The sequence below is a fragment of the Melanaphis sacchari genome, unplaced genomic scaffold (assembly GCF_002803265.2).
Source record: "Melanaphis sacchari strain LSU unplaced genomic scaffold, SCAv2.0 Contig13_pilon_pilon, whole genome shotgun sequence".
NCBI lineage: Eukaryota > Metazoa > Arthropoda > Insecta > Hemiptera > Aphididae > Melanaphis > Melanaphis sacchari.
This window is the reverse complement of record NW_020270588.1, coordinates 2,254,932-2,275,239: the sequence shown is the minus strand read 5'-3', so window position 1 is coordinate 2,275,239 and position 20,308 is coordinate 2,254,932. Positions and strand designations below refer to the sequence as shown.

The 20,308-nt window shown below is 23.3% G+C and overlaps 2 protein-coding genes across 2 annotated transcripts; both read left to right on the top strand.

Annotated features, from left to right (window-relative positions):
• The first annotated feature begins 4,977 nt into the window (after positions 1-4,977).
• On the top strand, positions 4,978-6,099 carry LOC112591581. The gene is made up of 3 exons (XM_025335420.1): positions 4,978-5,099; positions 5,389-5,627; positions 5,705-6,099. Exons 1-3 carry the CDS (start codon positions 4,978-4,980, stop codon positions 6,097-6,099), a joined length of 756 nt encoding a protein of 251 aa, XP_025191205.1.
• A 6,879-nt stretch (positions 6,100-12,978) lies between these two features.
• On the top strand, positions 12,979-18,627 carry LOC112591641. Its single transcript, XM_025335520.1, has 3 exons — positions 12,979-13,100; positions 13,888-14,152; positions 18,483-18,627. The coding sequence occupies exons 1-3, from the start codon at positions 13,055-13,057 to the stop codon at positions 18,520-18,522; spliced, it is 351 nt and encodes a 116-aa protein (XP_025191305.1). The 5' UTR covers positions 12,979-13,054; the 3' UTR covers positions 18,523-18,627.
• The last annotated feature ends 1,681 nt before the right edge of the window (positions 18,628-20,308 follow it).

Below are 20,308 nucleotides of genomic sequence, written 5' to 3'. Positions count from 1 at the left end.
AGAGTTGATAATTAATAAATAATTTTGTTTATTTTCCCCCCACTTCGCCTATAAGATTCATTCGGTCTTAAGATTAACTTTATATTGGTTCTAGTGTGAGTTTTATAAGAGATATTCTTTGTATATTAAAGCGTTCTAAAAAATATGTTCATTAGTACTGTTTTAGAACTATATTCTTTGACATTCGATGCCCCTAGAATCAAATGCTTGAATTTTAAGGAATCTATCCTATACCATAATAGTTTATTGAATTAGTTTATCTTATCGTATATAAGTTTTTCTCAAATAATTAGTCCAAGTCCGTTATTGTAATTTAATGAGGGTTTACAACCTGTCATAACATGACAAATGTGGGACACCGGCTAAAATTCAAGTAAGTACAATAGATTTATTGATATATTATGTTTTGTACATTAGTAAAATCAAATAATAATTTTAAAACTTCAAATGCTTAACCTCAAAATATTATTACCAATCGGGATAATTAACAAAACCAAATGATATTGTCATAATATCAATGTATCATATAGGTTTATTTTACATTGTTATTTGTTTATATTCTTTAAGTAAACAACATTATTAGACATTAAGTTATCAAAATGTCATCATAAAATAAACATCCTTTTATTAATGGTTAGGTACTAAGTACAACTATATATAATTATTTTATATCAATGTACTATTTACATTAAAATCAATAATTATAATAGTTATAAAATTATTTTTAATAAACGATGACACATGAGAGACGATTAGATATTAGAATTTTCTATAGAAAAAGGTAATATGCATAATCCATTGGGTTGATATTACTATTCACCTTCCTTCACATTAATTTTTGTTACAATATAAACTTAAGTTAGGTTATATTAGGTTTTATTGATAAATGTTCTTCTAAGAGCAGGGCTAACCAAATACGGTTGTACCGGGTGTTTTACTTTAAATTTATTATAATTACAGAATAGTAATAACTAATAAGTATATAGGTACCTACTTATTTTATAATTGTATGTTAAAATACGTTTAACAGTTTTGTAGGAAATTATTCCAAAAATTAATTTTTTTTTTGCGTGTCTGTTAAGATTTTTAATTTAGGTTTATAAAAAAGAGTGGAATTGCATTAAAAGATAATTAAAAAAATGTATTTAGTTCTAGAAATAAAAATCATTTAAAATAAATCTATTAATCAATTTACTTAAGTTTAAGGTCCTATAGTAAATAAACCAGTAAACCAAAATGTAGTATAACATCAAAATTTCAAAAAAAAGATAATCCATTAAAAAATATAATTGTTACTATTTAAAAAAAAAGTTGATTTTGATGTTGGTACAACTGCTTGCTTAAAAATTTTAAAATTTTCTGTTTAAAATAAAGAACACATCTTTTTTCTTTTTTTAAATTCCAGTTATCGATCTATAATAAATTTTTTAAAATGCTTCGCGTACAACGTCATAAGATACCTACACTCTGTATAATATCACAATGTAAATTTTTTAAAACTACTGATATCAATAATAAAGAAAAGGTTTGTACCTATCACTAAATTAATTTTTGAAAATAATCCGGCCCAGATAGGTTGCTATTTGATAGATTTTAACCTTTTTTCGTCCTAGATAAATTTAATGATTTTTCTTAGGATATAATTGCATGCTTATTTTTAATTTTAGGGGAACAACTTGTCATAAAATTGAAAATTATTAAACAAAATACCCTAATAACTTACATTTTGCACTTAATAAAAACAAAATAATATAATATTAAATTTAAAAAAAATGTATCTTCATAGTTTTTAAATTTAACAAATCACTTTTATTTTTAATAATGCCAATAATGTATTCAATATAAATATTATTCATTCTGCATTTTAATTTTTAATAATTATAATATACGAGTATAGCGGCTCTCTGCCTACTACCAGCCATGGTGAAGATCCTTTCTATGCTTAAGTACTGCTATATAATATGGATTATGTGGTAAGTTTATGTGTAGGTATGATCAGTGGCGCAACTAGGAGGTTCAAAAGGGTCTTTAGCACCCCTTGTTTTTTGTATATCTAACTGTAATTGTTTTAGTGAAATACTATGGCTCTGTGAGGCATTAACAGTTTTAGCACCCCACGTTTTAGAAGTCTAGTTGTGCCTATGAGTATGATACCCATAATCAATGTGTATTTAACATGAAAACATTGAATATATAAATATAACAGTAAGCCGATATCAGCTTTAATAACTTAAACTAGGAGTCACTAATTAATATTTTTGAAGGGCCACATTAGAAATCAGAAAAGTTTTTGCGGGCCATCAAAATTTTAAGTACATATTTTTAATATATAATGGGTATTATTTTAAAATTGGATGCAATGAGAACATATGTTATTATTCTTTGTCTACGGGCCAGATAAAATTTGTTCAGAGGCCGTATACGGCCCGCGGGACGCCATTTGGTGACCACTGACTTAAACAATCATTGAAATTCATCTAATCGCCATAGTGATTTTCGTAGTTCCTGCGTCCCTGTGACCCATCGAAAAAACTCCCGATATCACGCCGGCGCGGAAAAGTTTACTCCGGCTACGAATACCTGTAGACAGATCAGCTGATTTAGAAACATTTCGATTATATCGCACATTAGTATGATATATGGACGTTTGTACTCCACGTCTAACATGTTATTTTACATAAATCAAAGAACATCCATTCTGGTAGTTTGTTCATCATGTCTTATTATTTATTAATTAAAATTTCGTTTTTATATTCCTGTTTAGTAAAATTATACAGCCATACCAAAACTGGGTCAGATGTTTGATGCCCACAGACCGGCGCAGTGTCGACTACTCCGCTTAAGAGCAATGGCGTCGATTTCACTAGATAGCAAATAGTATGAGTTTTATACACTCATTGATTTAATCGTCTATCAGGGTTGTGCCGCTTACACTACGATTGCGGGGCAATAGTGTTCATCGATATTACGACATTACGTTGAGTAATATCATATCGCATTTTTTGTAAACACAGCTAATAATATTATAACAATTATTAAATAATATTATATTCCACCATCAAGACATCCGGTAATCCAGTGGAATGCAATTCCGAAGTTTCTGATCAGATATTGCCAACGTTTTTGAAAATCGACGAATTGAACAGGTATTTACATGAATCATGACGATTTGTTTACATATTAATTATTTAACATTATAATAAGTAAATGCTATTCTATGAGTTGGTAAAGTAGGTTTCTCATTATAACCTATGGTTAGCATTTCAAGTATAATGATGGGCTGGGCTCGGAAGTTGTAAGAGCTAAAAATTGCAAAATATGCATTAAAAATGTTAAATATGCAAAAAAATTATTCAATATTCCATAAAAAAAAAAAAAAAAAAATACATCAGATATTGTTAATAAATTAATAATAATATACATAAAAATTGTTCATAACTGAAAAAAATAGGTTAAGATTTGCTATAATTAATTTAATTGTTGAAAGTGACCATGACAATAAATACCTTAGTTGATAATTCTGAGTTTATATTCAATATTAAATGAAATATACAGGTTAAGAAAGAAAAAAATAAATTTTTTTAGAAAAATATTAAACATGCATAATATGCGTATAAAATCAATGAAATATGCAAACATTTTTAACTAAAATTTATAAAATAAACATAATATGCATTTTCAATCTTCAATTTTTAATTTTCCATTGGACAGTTCAGATTTTTAACTTGGTCTGCTATAAATTGAGAGCATACAGAATAATATGCAATTCCTACAACTTCCGAGTTCTAATTATGGTATTAATGCGTGTATGAAAAACAGAAATTCATTATTGCTTTACCTGATTCCCAAGATTACTCAAAATGTGCTAAATACTGATCATGTGTTTCCGTGTATATTTTCATAGACCTTGGTATCATAAACCTTGTATAATTTTTATTTTTATACTAACCGAAGTTTTTGTTATATACCATTTTTTGTATATTATTGTGTTAATATTTTCATGGTTTGGTTAGCAAATAATTTTGCCGAGTCTATAGGTATTAACAAAAAAAATTCGAGGTGGTTTTTATTAAAAAGTAATTCAACAATGATAACATTTTTTTTTACATCCTTATAGGTAGAAAAAATAATAAAATCCTTTTAGTTTTTTAACAATATGACATTTACCAAAAATATTTTAAAAGACTGAATGACTTAAAAATTAATGTAAAAAATGAATAATTTAAGTATGGAGTGCTTAACATTCTATACAAATACACGGTATGCCATAATTTATTATACAATTTATATTGGAAACTTTTTGTGATCATTTTCAACTTTTTCATTTTAATAAAAAGTAGTTTTTATTTAATAGTATAAGTTTTAATTAATATCACATTTTAAAACTTTGATTGAATACCAATAATGTTAGCTAATGTTACCTTTATCAGACCTAGATTTAAATATTAAAACTATATAGGTATAAGATTTTATTGAAAATGTAAGGATAATATAAGTCACTATAAATTACCATTATTTTCATTATAAATAAATATTATAGTTTAGTTTAGGAGTCTTGTAAATTATAAAGGTGCCTCTGTTGACTAGCAAGAATTTTAAAATACTTCATCTTTTATTAAAAAATAAAATGAATTACTAATTATTATGTCATCATCTCATTATTCATTATGAGTATTTATTTAAATTTTTTATAATATCTTATAGTAAAAATATTGAAACTACTTATGTCTTTATTACTATTAATACATTTTCTATTATTAATCTTTGTACTAGTTAATTATTTTGGATCAAAAAGTCTAAATACAAAAATACAGTGTTAACCGATTAAAAATATCACTATAGAAGAAGAAGAAAAATTTACCATAAAAAAACATTTTATTGTTTGGCAGTTATATTTTAAGTCATAAGTAAGAAATGAAAACAATTCAATAAAACTTATTTTTAACTAATATATTATTAAATTATTAAAATTCTAGCATGGCTTCTTCAATTTCTAGCAACTGTAGCTTCAGTTCAAATATCTCTACCTACAGTTCTTTTATAGAATTATTAAGATCAAGAAATTCTTCTAGCACTAAACTAGTAAATGGAAAATCAAAGTAAGATAATTTATTATACATATATAAGGCGCTATAGCCTATAGTTAATAGGTATTTTATAACAGTCTATAAAGTTAAAAAAACCATAGTTTAATTAAAATCAAAATTAATTTACAGACTAAATATTAACACAAAAATAAGTAAATATTGGTTTCCAAAACAATTAAAATGGTATGAAGTAATAGCAAAATATTCAGATGGATCTGGTAAAATTTTAAAGAAACCAAGGTTACTCCTGATAACAATTTATAATTTTAAGTACAGAAAAATTGAAGTTATATGATTTTAGGTTTAGTATTCCAATAAAGTGTAAGAATGAATGTCCAAAGAATTCATGTTGTATTCGTATTATTAACTTGAGCAGAAGAGTATCTGCTGATAACCTTTTAGAAATATTTTCTGAATTTGGAGAAATAAAAAAAATAGATATACATTTCAACCGCTACGATAGAATTTCTAAAGGAGTTTCTTACATAATGTTTTCCACACCAGAAGAATCTAAAAATGCTGTACAATCCATGAATAGATGTGAGTTAAATATATTTTATTTTAATAATTTCTAATAATTGTAATATATATATCTAATTGATAATAAATTAAAATAGGCGAAATTGATGAGGATGAAATAATATGTGAACTATGGTTTTTGCCATATGTAGAATACCATGTAAGTTCTATACTTCGTAGTGCTTGCAGTGGAGTTGGATACAGAAGTTTATCAAGACGTTTACCACCAACTCATATTACACATTATTCTTCTCAACTAGATAGATTGAGATATTATTCTAAATTTCCTTTAACTTCTCCAAAGTGTTATTATATGACTACAAATGAATCTTGTCCAGAGTCATCAAAAAAATCATATCCTAGATCTCCAAGGCAATCTAGATTAAGATCCCATTCTAACTCTCAAAATAGAGAAGATTCTATATGTTCCAAGAGCTCTCGCTATAAATCTTCAAAAAAATTTTGTTCCAAATATTCTAGGAAGCCTTATTAGTTTCACAAAAAATATATACCTACCTTTTTCTTTTTCAATGCATTGATATAAACAAATACAATTTATTACTATTATTATTATTGTTTTTTTTTTTTTACATAGGTACATTAATTATGTATACTGTGATTTAAATTCAAGATAGTTCATTTTTAGTAAGCAATAATAAACTATTATTGACACAACAAAAAAGTGAAAAAATTTATTTAAAAATATCAATAATTTTTTTTTTTTTTATGTTATAATTATATGAGATAATTTTTAACACTGGAGTAAATATAAAATAAATAATTATTTATTAACTTTTTATAGTTCAAAAACAAATAAATTTCATCTAAATTTATTAATACATCTTTAAAACTATTATAATACTATGATAACATATTTAAATTTATTAAATTAACTAAGTATTTAATTTAAAACAATTGTTCTGTTAGCTAATTGTTATTTGTTTTCTTTAATAGAATAAATGTATTCCTTCTATCTCATCCAAAAAAAAAAAAAAAAAAATTGCTAATTCTTTTTATATATTGATAAAAATTTGATTTGACTATATTATTTTTCTAACTGAAAAATCAGTTAAGTTATATTATAATCATTAAACAGTTCATAAAAATTTACTTAAATTTATCATTCATTAGAGTTTAAATTAATTTTAAATGATATTCTTAATTCTTGTATGGTATTTTTATGCTTAATTGAATTAAAATATTTTGTTAATTATATAAATTGTATATAGAGTATGATGAAGTTGTTTGGGATCCATACTGCTGATGACTTAGCATTTCAAAAGGGTCTACCAAAGAATTTTACTAGTTTCTAATAATTTGTTGTATATTCTTCGTAAGTCACATTTTTGTGTACAGTTGTAAATGTACTTGTCATCCCTAGCTGAGCATAGACGTTCTGCAAGAATTACATTCTTGAACAATTTTTTGGGCATCTATAAGAAAATGGATTATTCTATCTTTGTTTTTTTTATGCTTTAAAGTTTCATGGCATTCATATAAATCTACTGTTCTTTTTTATATTTCTCATTTCATCATCAACTACATGCACATTAGGTGATTAATATGTCATAGCAATAAAGATTCCTTCTTTCTAATTTATGTTTTTAACACTTAATAGTTAAATAGTTAATTTATAAATATAAAATTATTATATTTATATGTTTAATGTACATGTTTGTTAAACATTTATTAAATAAATCTATTATATGTGTAATCTTATATTATTTTTAAAAGTTCTGAATTTTTTTTTTTTTTGTATACATATTATTATTGCTTATTAGTAAATATTATACTCAGTTGTCAAATGTTTTATATATTATACATTAGCATTATTATTATTTAGATTATTGCTTACGATGTTATTACTTATAGATAATGGTAGTACTACAATGAATGCACTGTTTGCAAGTAAACTTATAATTGTAAATTATGATTAAGCAATTATACATCGCTTCATAACAATTTTTTCATTAAAGTAGTCAATATACAAGAGAAGTATATAATTAGATTGCCTTAACCTTATTCATACTACTTTAAAGAAATGATTCAAAATATTGTGTCATTATTCTTCTATAGTAATCGCTTAAAAGATTTTATTTTTAATTACATTTAAGTAGAATAATAAAAAAATTAAAACATGTTGACCTAAAATAATTTTTCTTTGAAACTAAATTAAATATTACTGATCATTAATTATTGTTTTAGTGACTCAAAATTTGTCAACACTTTCCTTGTAGTAAGCTTATGTCTACTAAATTCATTTATCATAGGGACTTGATTTTATTTTAAAAATATATGTTATATTGAAATGAATAAAATTGGTGTTATCAAATAATAATAAACAATTTCTACAATTCAAGTTTTATTTCATCAGTAATCATTTTAACACTATTTTTAATTGTAAATAAAATTAGTAGAATATTCATTAAGGTGTAACAATAAATGAATAAATAGTATTATAAGTTAAATTAAAAGAACTATTAAACAAGAACAAATTATAATTTCATCTATAATCCTTAAATGACTTGAAATTAAAAGTTTAGAGTCAGATATTTTAATATCAATTAATAACAAAAAAAAAAAAAAAAAAAACAATAAGTATAATATAATTTTGGATAAGTAATTAATAATTATACTTGATTTATAAAAAAAAAAAATCTATTAACAAGCATACATTCTATAAGATACCTATGTCAGTAATAAAATAAATAGTTACTTTAGAGTTTAGATAAAGCAGTTCATACATTTTAGAATCTTATTCCCCAAAAAATAAAAAATATAATACTTAAAAGATTATCATTTAAAAATTTCGTAACTGTGTATTATAAATCTATTACAGTAGTTTTAAAATAATTTATGTGTTTGTTGCCTATTATTATTATAGCATAATTTATTAGATAACATAATGAATTAATTTTATTTATTTATTTATTTATTTATACTTACATAATTTATTATTATACAGTAAACTGCTATATCATAGGTTCAGACACTTCAGAGTAATGTATCCAGGCGGTCAGGTATTATATTATTTGACTAGTCATCTTCAATTATGTCTAAATTTACAACATTGATAGGTAGTAAGAAATATTAAATATTAGTCTAAATTTTAGACTAAGTATTTTTTACTCATGAGCTTTTTTTGTATTTGTACCTTCTTCAAAATGCATAGTTTGGTGAACCATTAGTGCTATATAGAATTTATTAAGAAGTATTGAGAGATTTGAACTTTTAGCAGTTATTTTAAAATAATTTATTTAAATAAGTTGTCTGTTGAACGTGTACAATACAACTTCTTATATTGGTGATTTTAAATGGATTTATTTAACATAATTTAATAAGTTTTAATTTTTCTCTTTGAGTTTAAGTTATTAATAGGTAATTAAAAATCAACCAATTATAACATTTTAATTAAATAGGTACCCACTAACTACAAAAAGGCTAAATAAGTACCTCGTAAAAATGTATAAAAAAAACACTATTTTAATAAAATATTTTAAATAAAGATAAAGATAATATAATTAATATTAACAAAAAATAATTGAAAACATTGATAAGAATGATAATTTTGTTTCGCAAGATATTCAATATCCAATACCTATCCATAAAATGTTAGATACATATTATGATTTATAATTTACCTACTATACCTAGGTAGAAGTTACTTTACTTGGAAATAAAACTAAAAACTATTGAAAAAATTGAATTGTAAAATAACATATTTACTACTTTGATAGGCTCAGAATTTTCCGTTTTACATTTAATCTAATTTCTAAGGCGTCATAAAATTTATTAAAGATTGTCATTTGTCAATCCACTTTTTTTCTCTTTAACCTACGTATCGCATGGCAAATTTATGTTCAATCAAACCTTGCGTTTTTATCTTTAATAATGAAATAGATTTATTACTTAGAGGTAAAACAATTATCAAGCCCACATAATAGGATTTTATTGATATCCACAATTTAAAAGCAAGTTTTAACTATGTAAAACATAATGGTATTTTATATTTTGTAATGATTATTGGGCAAGTTTTCGGCCATATTAACCATAGATGTTGTAGGCTGATACTTGATCCATATTGAAAATAATAAAATATGATAAAAGTTATTTAAAAAAAAAACAATATTATTCGTATTTCAAAATTACCTGTTGGAAAAATACATCAAATATAATTGTCGTCTGTATAATGTGATTTGGAGCAACATAATCAAAAACTTTGGTAATATTATGTAAGTATTATAGAACTTAATTTTTATTTTCATTTATTGGTGATTAATATTGAGATGCTAATCTACCTATGTTTTGAATTTTTCACCATCAATATTGTCCAAGAGGAAACCTACAGATTTTGATTTATATTTGAAATCATAGATTTTTCAAATTAACATAAATTCTTTTAAAATTATAAGATTGATTTATTTTAAAATATTTTTATCTATTATTAATTTAAAATTTTCAATGATGTTTAAGTATTTTCATATCAATATTATTTTTTAATAAAATTAGTAAAATGTTTAATCATTATTTAGTTTGTAAATTGTAAACATTTAGTAAGTATTTATACAAAACTGTGTAATATTAGAGCCTTTAAACTTAGGTATAATGTATTAATTTTATCAATGGGAATTTAATCCTAATTGTGTTTTTATCAAAATAAATAATCTTATGCTAATATTACACCAACTATTACAGAAATAATATAAAATTTTAAGTTACCTACGTTATGAATACGTATGCATGTGTAATGTATGTAGTATGTATATGGGTGTGTGGTTAGATACAATAAAAAATGATAACCATAAACAATTTTAGGGCCACGTCATCTTCTCATAGATTAACCTTTGTTATTTTGCTAGTTTCCATCGGGTAAAAGGTTCATTCTTTACCATTTAATTTATATTCAAAGGTCACAAATTTATAATCATGTAGGTAGGTGCTTGAGGTATCAATTCTTTTATCCGGTAAATGTTTGTTGTGTCCCGATAAAAAGGTCTCGATAATAACATGCGTAAGTTGAGGCCTGAGTTCCTGTCATGTAGGTATCATCATATATATTATCGTTCAAATTTTTATCTTATTCAATTTAAGTCTTATAAGTTATCAGTTATAATAAATAAATATACTAAAATTAATAATAATTTAAAATGTAAATAATAACGATTAATATAAAATGTATAAAAAATTTAAAAACCAATATTTTTAATTACATGAATATTATAACAGTAATGTAGACAGTCCTAAGACTTTTCAAATGAGAAAGAAAATATTGGTTGAAAATTTGTGACATAAGTACATTTTAAATGTTAATAAGTTGACTGGTAAGCTATTTGAAGTAAAATTGTTCCAGGCGCTTTGAGAGTTAAATTTAATATTCTTTTACTTCTCCGTCTGCGCTATCTGAAATATTATAATTTATCATTAGATATATGGTTATGAAAATTTATTTCAGTGATACATTGCTACATATCAGTTTTTACAATAATATAAGTCGAATTAATTAGGTTTAAGAAAAAAAAGGAAAGATAATTAAATTAACCTTTCATATCCTATTGTAACATTTTTAGATTGTTTAGATATTTTTCAATAGATTTTTTTCATTTTATTATTCTTATTGAATAACCACATTAAATAATTAGTGATATGTTTGTTTTATAGTAGTAAAATACTAAATATTAATTTAGTATTACTTTAATTCACTAAATAATAAAGGTATCAAAATGGTGTTTTGTCACTATATGTAATTAAGTTTAGTTTTCAAAACGAAAACAGTAAGAATTATATACAATTATTGAAGTTATCGTGTTTGATTAGTGAGAATTAAATATAATGATAATACCAGTCAACTTGTTAATATAAAAAATAACCGGGACGCAATTTACATCAAAAACTTACATTGGGACGCAACTTACAGTCACCCCTTTTATCGTCTCTGCAAAAATGTCTGAGTGAAGTGTTGCACTTATTTATAATGTTGCATTCCATCTGGAGTTTCCTTGCTTAACTCTTTCTTTTCCAATAAATGTACAGACTATAGAGTACTCTTAAGGAAGGTCATGGGCTCGAACTTAGTTGGATTACTCCCCAATGGTATCATCAGGCATGAATTAAATTTAAGTTTAAAACGTGTTTTACAACATTTAACGGCATGATTGAATAATTTTGGTAAATGACGTCATTTACCAGGGAATGAGTCACTCACCAATTTTCGTTATCCACTGTCACGTATATTCGTTTTATACCTAAGTCTATAGTATTTATGAGAATGTAAGGAAATAGAGATTCTGCAATGGAATACTGAAGTATGGGAAACATTATTATCATATACATATAAAAAGCACAGAATACAAACATTATATTATTGTATCAGACTTAGGTATAAAACGAATATACGTGACAGTGGATAACGAAAATTGGTGAGTGACTCATTCCCTGGTAAATTACGTCATTTACCAAAATTATTCAATCATGCCGTTAAATGTTGTAAAACACGTTTTAAACTTAAATATATCTACTATATTTATATATAAATGATAAGTATTAAATTTATATTATTTTATCATTAATAAGTAAACTATCTATAATTGCATATTTAAAAAATTGAAGTTTTATCTCTTAAACTACAACAATTAAAACATTTATTATTAACATTTAAATATTTATTATCCGTCAAATTAGGAGATACTGTTTCTGGGTACCCCCCCCCCCCCATCCAACTATCAAGTTATTCAAGTCAATGCTCATATTTATTACTTCATTTCATTTACTTATCATGCTTATTTGTATAGATTGTAAATTTAGCAATAAAAAAATATATTTAGTATTAGCATCATAGTATTACTTACATATTATTTTAATATCTTATGAATTATGTTTAACCAAAAATAGTTCATAAGAAATATATGTTTTTTTTACCCTTCTTAAAATTGAATGTAAATACAAGACTATATCAGTTTTTAAACTTAATCAAATATTTGCTTAGGATAATAATATATGACATTATAAGAATTTCTATCTTTAAAACTATATTATGTTCATTGTTTGCTATTATTTCGAATACTTGATAAACTATATACAAAGGTTCAACGTTCAACGAATTAATAAAGATTGAATGCATGTTATGTCTTTTATACCTACTTTTTGTAAATTATTGGAATGCTATGTGGACATTAAAAGATAATTATTTAGTCAATAAATAATTTGTAAACATCCTAATTGTCTAACTATCACGTCGTTTACATTCTTGTTTCATATTGTAACCTGTATGAGTCGTATAGGTTGACGCAGTAGTACCAAATTAGTGTGACTGACCCTAGCGCTGTAGTATAGCCTATACCATCGATCTTCTCATTAATGATCCATCAGCCGGCATAAATTGATGTCATTCGTTTTGACGATTTCGTACGAAGAATTAAATATCATTTTATTAACTTCTTCTGACTTCAACCATGGGCAAATTCAAAGTATATCTTTTGGTTTTTTTATTAATCACAGGTTAGTATTTAGAAATGATAATTATAAAAGGCTTAAGTAGATATAATATCCGTGCTATAAATATCATGCAACATTATTTTTTTTTGGACAAGTAAATAACAAAAAATATTTTTATTTATATTTATTTAAATTATTAAATTCTTAGTAATTTAAATAAATTTACAGTAAAAAATATTATTTTATTAATTGACTATTGTTTGCTTGTCAATTCTATCAATTTTCTCATAAATAAGCCGAAAACTAATAATTTATTAGTTTTATAAAAAACTATATTTAATCAATTTAAATGTTAGAGCCAAATATTTCTGTATTACAAACGTCGAATTGGTTTTTCTACTAATTATTTACATTAGTTTTTGTTGTACCTGATAGCCTATGGTAAAATTTCCTATTAGCAAAATATTTGACTACATTTATTTTATGTTGTGTAAAACTGTACGCTTATTTTATCATGTACTAGAGTTGTTAAATTTTTAATTATTTAATATTTCTCTTAACTAGTAATATTATAAATAAGTGCTATAAACCGACCATAGTTAAACGTAATCTTATTAATAAAGATAATTAGTATTAATTTGCTAAAAAATCTTGAATATAAGGAATTTCATAAATGTTTACCTTGTTATATTTTCATATCAAACAACTGATCATCAACTACTGAGTTGCTTTTATTGTATTATATCTACCTTAAGTTTCAAAATAATAATTAATAGCTATTATACTTAACTCTACAGTGTAGAAATATTGTATATAATGTGCTAATGTGTCTATTTGTTGTTACATATAGGATCAAGATTGAATACGTCTGCACGTGCAGCGTTATGTGATCCAATGATTAAACCTTGTTTGACAGGTAGTTGTATGCCATGCGATTTTAAAAAAGAACAATCGATTGATGAAGACGACTGTATGAATCCGAATGGATGCCCGGAAGTCACCAAAATAAAACTCGAACCACCGTCCTCGGACCTCCTAATGCGCCAACCACTACTCTTCTCTAATCAGATGACTACGTGCTTGTTTTATTTCTGGAATATGTGTCCATTTTATTGGTAGGTATATATAAATTAACTACTTATTTTTAATGTACTTTAGTTTATACTTGCTCTATAATCTATACGCGTTTTATTTCTTATAGCTTACAGGTTTATAGCTACAAACTATAGTTAAGGTAGATAATATAAGAAATAGATAATATGTGCAGTTCTAACTTCTAACAATCCAAAGTTTATAACAAAAAATAAATAATTCATAGTGGTATAAATTATAAAATGTCTAGAAAGATAGAAAGAGTAATTTAAAATATCTTTAATCTCGTAGCCCATAGTCCCATACTCTTTATCAATGTACTAGTTAAAGTCTGTTATGTGCAAATAATTAAAAGATGTGTATTGTACATTTTACATGACCCATTAGCTATCTTATTAATATTTTTCATCTAATGTGCGACTTTGATAAAAATAAAATATCTGTGTTTGCTATTATATGTATAAGTTTTATCCGGTTTGCGAGTTAGTTTATTCTATTTTCTTTTAGTATTATCAATAAAATATTAAAATATTATGCTTAGTTCCTAATTTAACACTGATAGGTGTTACTTTTTGTTGAGTCCTTGAATCGAATTGATCACAATTGTGACATTGTGTATCCAATTTATCGGGTTAGAGGCTTAATTTTGATTTTTGAAAGTAAAAATAAAATTTTCATTTTATTAATATTAATATTAAAAGTCGCAAGTTAAGTAATCTCTCTTTTTAATTTTTTTTTCCTAGAAACTTTTAACTTAACAAATGTTGAAGTAAAATTTTAGATAGGCCAGTTGAGAATACTGACAGTATGTAGAAAGATTGTGGTGGGATTTTGGAAGGAAGTAGGTATACAATTTTTTTTTACTTTCCTTTAAAATATGTAAAATACCTACTATCTTTATTATTTTTTAGTCACAACTTTTTTTTTAAACTTAATTTATTATTATAATGTAAAATCTAATAACTATAATAATTTATAATCTAGTAAAAAAATAATATTTTTTTAGGGGGAATAGCTTCAACTTCACAGAATTTTCCCCTCTTTGGTTCGTTATTGAGGGGCTATAATGAACTAGTGACTTGTATTTTTAAAAAATCTTTAAAATAAATCCTAATATTAGTACAAAATTTGTTTTTCGTACGAGATATTAAATTTTAAATAATAATTTATGGAAATACATTTTTTAAATTTATCTATACTTATTAGTAATTATCAACTAATTATTTATTATTATTTATTTAGGGTTTAGTCAGCAGTATCTATTAAAATCTAAGACTATACTGTGAATTTATATGCTAAATTTAACAAATTCAAATAAATATTTTATTGAAATAAACATTTAGGTACATAATATATCAAACATATAGGGTAACTACATAAATAATATTTTAAAAATAGCGTATTATAAATATCATAATTCATCAATAATACTTTTAAACTACATTTTATAAGATATGAAAATTGCGCGTTTATCAATGGTTCAATATGTAACACTTAAATCTTTTATACTAACATTTTTTTTTAAATTTAAATTTTCATTGGACCCATAAATAAGAATTGGCCTAGCAGGGTATACAGTATACTTTTAAAGTTATTTTAGAGATTTGTTCAAAATTAATGTAATAAATATATTACATTATTATCCTTAAAATAGTAATTAATAACTTAATGAATTAATTGATTGAAATGCTTGTACTATTTTATAGCATAGAAATTATAGTTTATGAATTAAAAAAAAAAAACAGTCAATTTTATTGTTGTATGACAATTTTTATATGATTGACATATTTTCTTTACTGATTTCTTTGTAAAATTTCTCAGAAATTTTTAAAAAAGCCAACTTAGGTCTTAGCTTTAATTTATATTTCTATACACTATAAACTTGATTCACCATGTAGCTTAAAGGTAATGAATTTGAATTGTACTAATACGCTATTTACGAAAAAAAAAAATAAAATATTAGTATAATAATTTTCATATAGTTTATATACAATGAACCTAAATAGTTATTATAATATCTGCATAGTAAAATAATTATTTAAAGTTGATTAAAATTAGTATAGAGATCCACAGCATGATTATAGATCCTAACTTTGCTGACTATACCTTAAATAAATAATTGCTTATTAAAATGGATAAATTACAAAAATATCATATACTTTTACACTCTTAGTAATATATTTGATAATTGGCCGTTTAAATGTATTAAGCAAGCATCTATATATTTTTTATTAATATTATCAAAATATTTTATATTATTTTTGTATTAATATCCTAGTTCTTATATTACCTATAGGTACTTATTTTTTAATTTTTAAAAATGAATAGAATCATAATCTATCTATTATTACATATATTTTTAATTAATGGTGTATTAATGAACGTTTATAATATAGTAAATATAATAAAATATGTATATTTTAGAATTAACTGTTTTATCGATTATCATATTTTAATAATTAGACTTAGTAATTATAAGGGTTAAAAAAGGTAAAATATGCAATTTTTAGAATAATATTCATAAAAAATATTAAATACGCAAAAAAGTATTCAAAATTCTGAAAATGTTCTAATATTGTTATTAATATGTACAAAAACTAATGGAAAATATGGAATATAAATTTATAATATTTAAAATAATATAGCAGAAAACTAATTAATTTTTTAACATTGTACTGAACTAAAAAAATAGTTTAAAAAATACTGTTAAATGTCAATTGTGTTCAAAAAATTAACGAATAAACAATAACTAAATGGTTTGATTGTGTTTCGGAATATTAGTGTGATAGAGATTTAATGAGTATCACGACTTGTTATTAAATTTATAGTTGACTGCGACGATAACAATAAATACCTGTATTAAATAATAATGAGTTTTATACTCATTAAAGTACTGTTTTTACCTTAGATGTTACGATTACCTATCAAAGATTATTCAAGTGTATGATTTTTATAGTCTATTTGAGAATGAATTTTAGCTAGTTTGTTTAAAATAAGGATGTTTTATAAAAGTAAAAATAATAAGTCAATTTTTTTTTTATTCAATATTTCTAGTGTACGAGTATATTATAAGTCATTTTATTTTTTTTTTAAATTTTTCAATAAAAATATTTTTAATATTAGATATTATTTATTTAATAATTCTAACTAATTAATATTTTTATAGTGATGTCACGTTTAGAGATAAAATCATAATACGTCTGAAAAATATTTTTTTTCTGATTGAACGTTTGGGCACTATGGTATGTAACTATCTACATCGGTATACTAAGGTTTTTATGTATATCGAGTACATAACTTTTTTAAATAAGTTATTTATATTTTATAAGTGTTTCTATTAGAAATTATATTATAAAAATATGAATTATAATTTATAACTAAAAATTCATAGTAATGCTTAAGTTGCGTTTAATTGTATAAATAACAATGTACATCGAAAAACATACTCGTGGCTGTTGAACGAGACTTTCTACGATAATTATTGTAGTTGGACTGCGATAAAGTGCAATAATAGACAATATTAAATATTATATGAAATATTATTTACAAAAAAAATTATAGTTATTATTTTTAGTTCTTCTTCAAATCTCTAAATTTTAAACGATAACATCGACGATCTGATACAAAAAACTTTCTAACGCTTATTCGTACATAGGTACATGTAGTTAAATATGTGGGTACATATATTACAAATTTAATATTAATTTTTAAAACTGTAGGATAAAACAAATAATAATGAATTCATTTATTAGTTTAGTAATTATTGTTGTTAAAATAAGATTAATCACGGGCAATGGTACACTTGTATAATTTGATTTTGAAAAATATTTCTTTCAGAGTAGGAGATTAGAAAGTATATTATATTATACAATATACATATTAATTAGTTATTGACTATCTCTGAAATTCAATATTATAATAATTGTTAACAATATATTTAGGCCGGTATCGATACGCTTGATAAATAGTTGTGACAGCATGTTGAAAATATAGAAAAAAGTATAGGTATAAACAGGTAATTTAAAAGAACAAAAATAAAATCTGATGAATAAATAATATAACATTTTACTGCTTATCACAACCGGTTTATGATTTGTAGAAATATCTAAAATGAAAAATAAAATGTAAAATAGAACTATCTATTCGGTCGAGTTGTGACAGGCGAGTGGATAAAACTACTAAAGTATAACAATTAAATATCATAAGAGAATGCACCAAACAAGCTATAAATTGTCCACACATAAAAAATTGATTATTCTCCTTAAATATATGAAGAGTTGAGCTTTTATTAAAAATTTAATATTTTTCTAAACTTATTTTTATCTATTACTATTATATTTTTTTAATTTTTAGGAATACGTTAATGAATACTGCATATCCACAAGAAGAGTAATGAAGATATATTACTGTCTGTTGTCATTCCTACCTAAAAGAGCAAAATCTATTTATTTTATTTATCTTTTTCTTTTTAACAACGGGATAAAAATTAAAAATTATAATTTATGATCAGTTATAATTAAAACTCATTGTATTTTAATTGTTAATTAACTTTTAATTTAATATTTGACACATGTAATAATTAATTTTCAAATATTATGTATTTATATACCTATTATATATTATGTAATTTTATTTTTGTTTTATCAAAATGTTTATTTTATATTATTAGTATTTTTATGTTTATCACACTTAATAGTTAATTCAAAATCGTAAACATCATCAGGTACTCTGATTTCTAAAAAAGGGCTGTTTAAATATAATAGGCTTCAAATTTTAATTTTAATCTTAAGATGTTTAAAATAACTAATGTAAAATTTTAATTTATAGTATCTTTGGTTTTATTAAAATAAATTCTATAATTTCTAATTTCTATTTTGGTTTATATTTTATTAAATATATTTAAGCTTATGGATGCTTTTTTTGAGCTTTTGGGAGATGTTTAAATTATATTTTTTGGTTGTGAGTGAAAGTCTGTGAAATATAATAAAAATAAATATCATAACGAAGCAATTATTTGCACCAATTAATAATACGATATATTTTGTTATCTATTATAGCGCAATTATTTTAAGTCTCAAAAGATTCATATAAATATATAAGTAATTATATAACCATCGCGTGGTTTGGTTACAATATAGGTATTATTGTTAGGCTACTGTTAACAATTTTTGAACATTAGTATTTGGTATTTTAATATAAATGGTTCAAAACTGTTAATTTCAAACTATGATAAATGTTGTCTCTTAAGCTACTTTATTCTTTATACAGACATTAATTTACAAAGCCACTAAAGTATAAGTTGTAGTCAGTATAATATTATTCTTATCATCCTACATGGTCGAATTAATGATGAATGAAATTATACAGATAAAGTAGTATAAGTTACATACTCACTTAAAACTAAAAACTAAAATATATATATTAAGCTTGTGTTTTTGCTACACATCCAAACATTTTTACTGTACGGATATTTAAAGTAAAAAACTACTTTTTATAAATCATTGGTGTATTGCGAGATATGAACAAAGGAGGTCGAAGTGGTCAAGTTAAGTTTTGATATTTTATTAACATTCTGATAAAAAAAAAAAATAAAATACTAACCTATCTAGTTTTATTTTTTGTACAATCAACTTTTAAGTAAACACGGTTTCCCTTTTAGATATAACTAATTGTAGAAACAACATTAAACACTTAAACTACATATTTATTTTAAATATTTTTTTATATTTTTGTTTAAATAATACGTATAGATAATAATCAATATAATTGTAGGTTTGGTTACATACCTACAGTTACAGTAATATACTTATCATTCTAAAATTACAATAATAAGTGTCTTTAAAACATCTTATCTTGGGAATAGAAGAAACTTAATTTAATTTCGGCAGAGCTTTATTAATAGAGTTTAGTAGCTAAAGGTTTTGTCAATCATATTTTGTAGGTACTTAAATTAGTTTTTTCTTGTAAAAAATTGAAAATAATAATAATCAATAAAACGATTTAATATAAAATAAAATTTTTAAATTCAGATATTTATGGTTAAAAAAAAGTTTTATAACAATAATTTTCCAATTTTAAAGTTATATTTTTCTTATGATTAGTATATTACAATTTATAAATTATCAATATTAAATACATATTAAAAATATTATAATAATAAATAAAATTAGATAGCAGTA

Excerpts from the sequence above, each read along its gene's own strand:
- LOC112591581 (XM_025335420.1), top strand. The coding sequence starts at position 4,978 with ATGGCTTCTTCAATTTCTAGCAACTGTAGCTTCAGTTCAAATATCTCT. Across the intron at positions 5,100-5,388 it reads CTAGTAAATGGAAAATCAAA|GTTTAGTATTCCAATAAAGT; the intron begins GTAAGATAATTT and ends ATATGATTTTAG. Across the intron at positions 5,628-5,704 it reads TGTACAATCCATGAATAGAT|GCGAAATTGATGAGGATGAA; the intron begins GTGAGTTAAATA and ends AAATTAAAATAG.
- LOC112591641 (XM_025335520.1), top strand. The coding sequence starts at position 13,055 with ATGGGCAAATTCAAAGTATATCTTTTGGTTTTTTTATTAATCACAG. Across the intron at positions 13,101-13,887 it reads GGTTTTTTTATTAATCACAG|GATCAAGATTGAATACGTCT; the intron begins GTTAGTATTTAG and ends TGTTACATATAG. Across the intron at positions 14,153-18,482 it reads AATATGTGTCCATTTTATTG|GAATACGTTAATGAATACTG; the intron begins GTAGGTATATAT and ends TTTAATTTTTAG.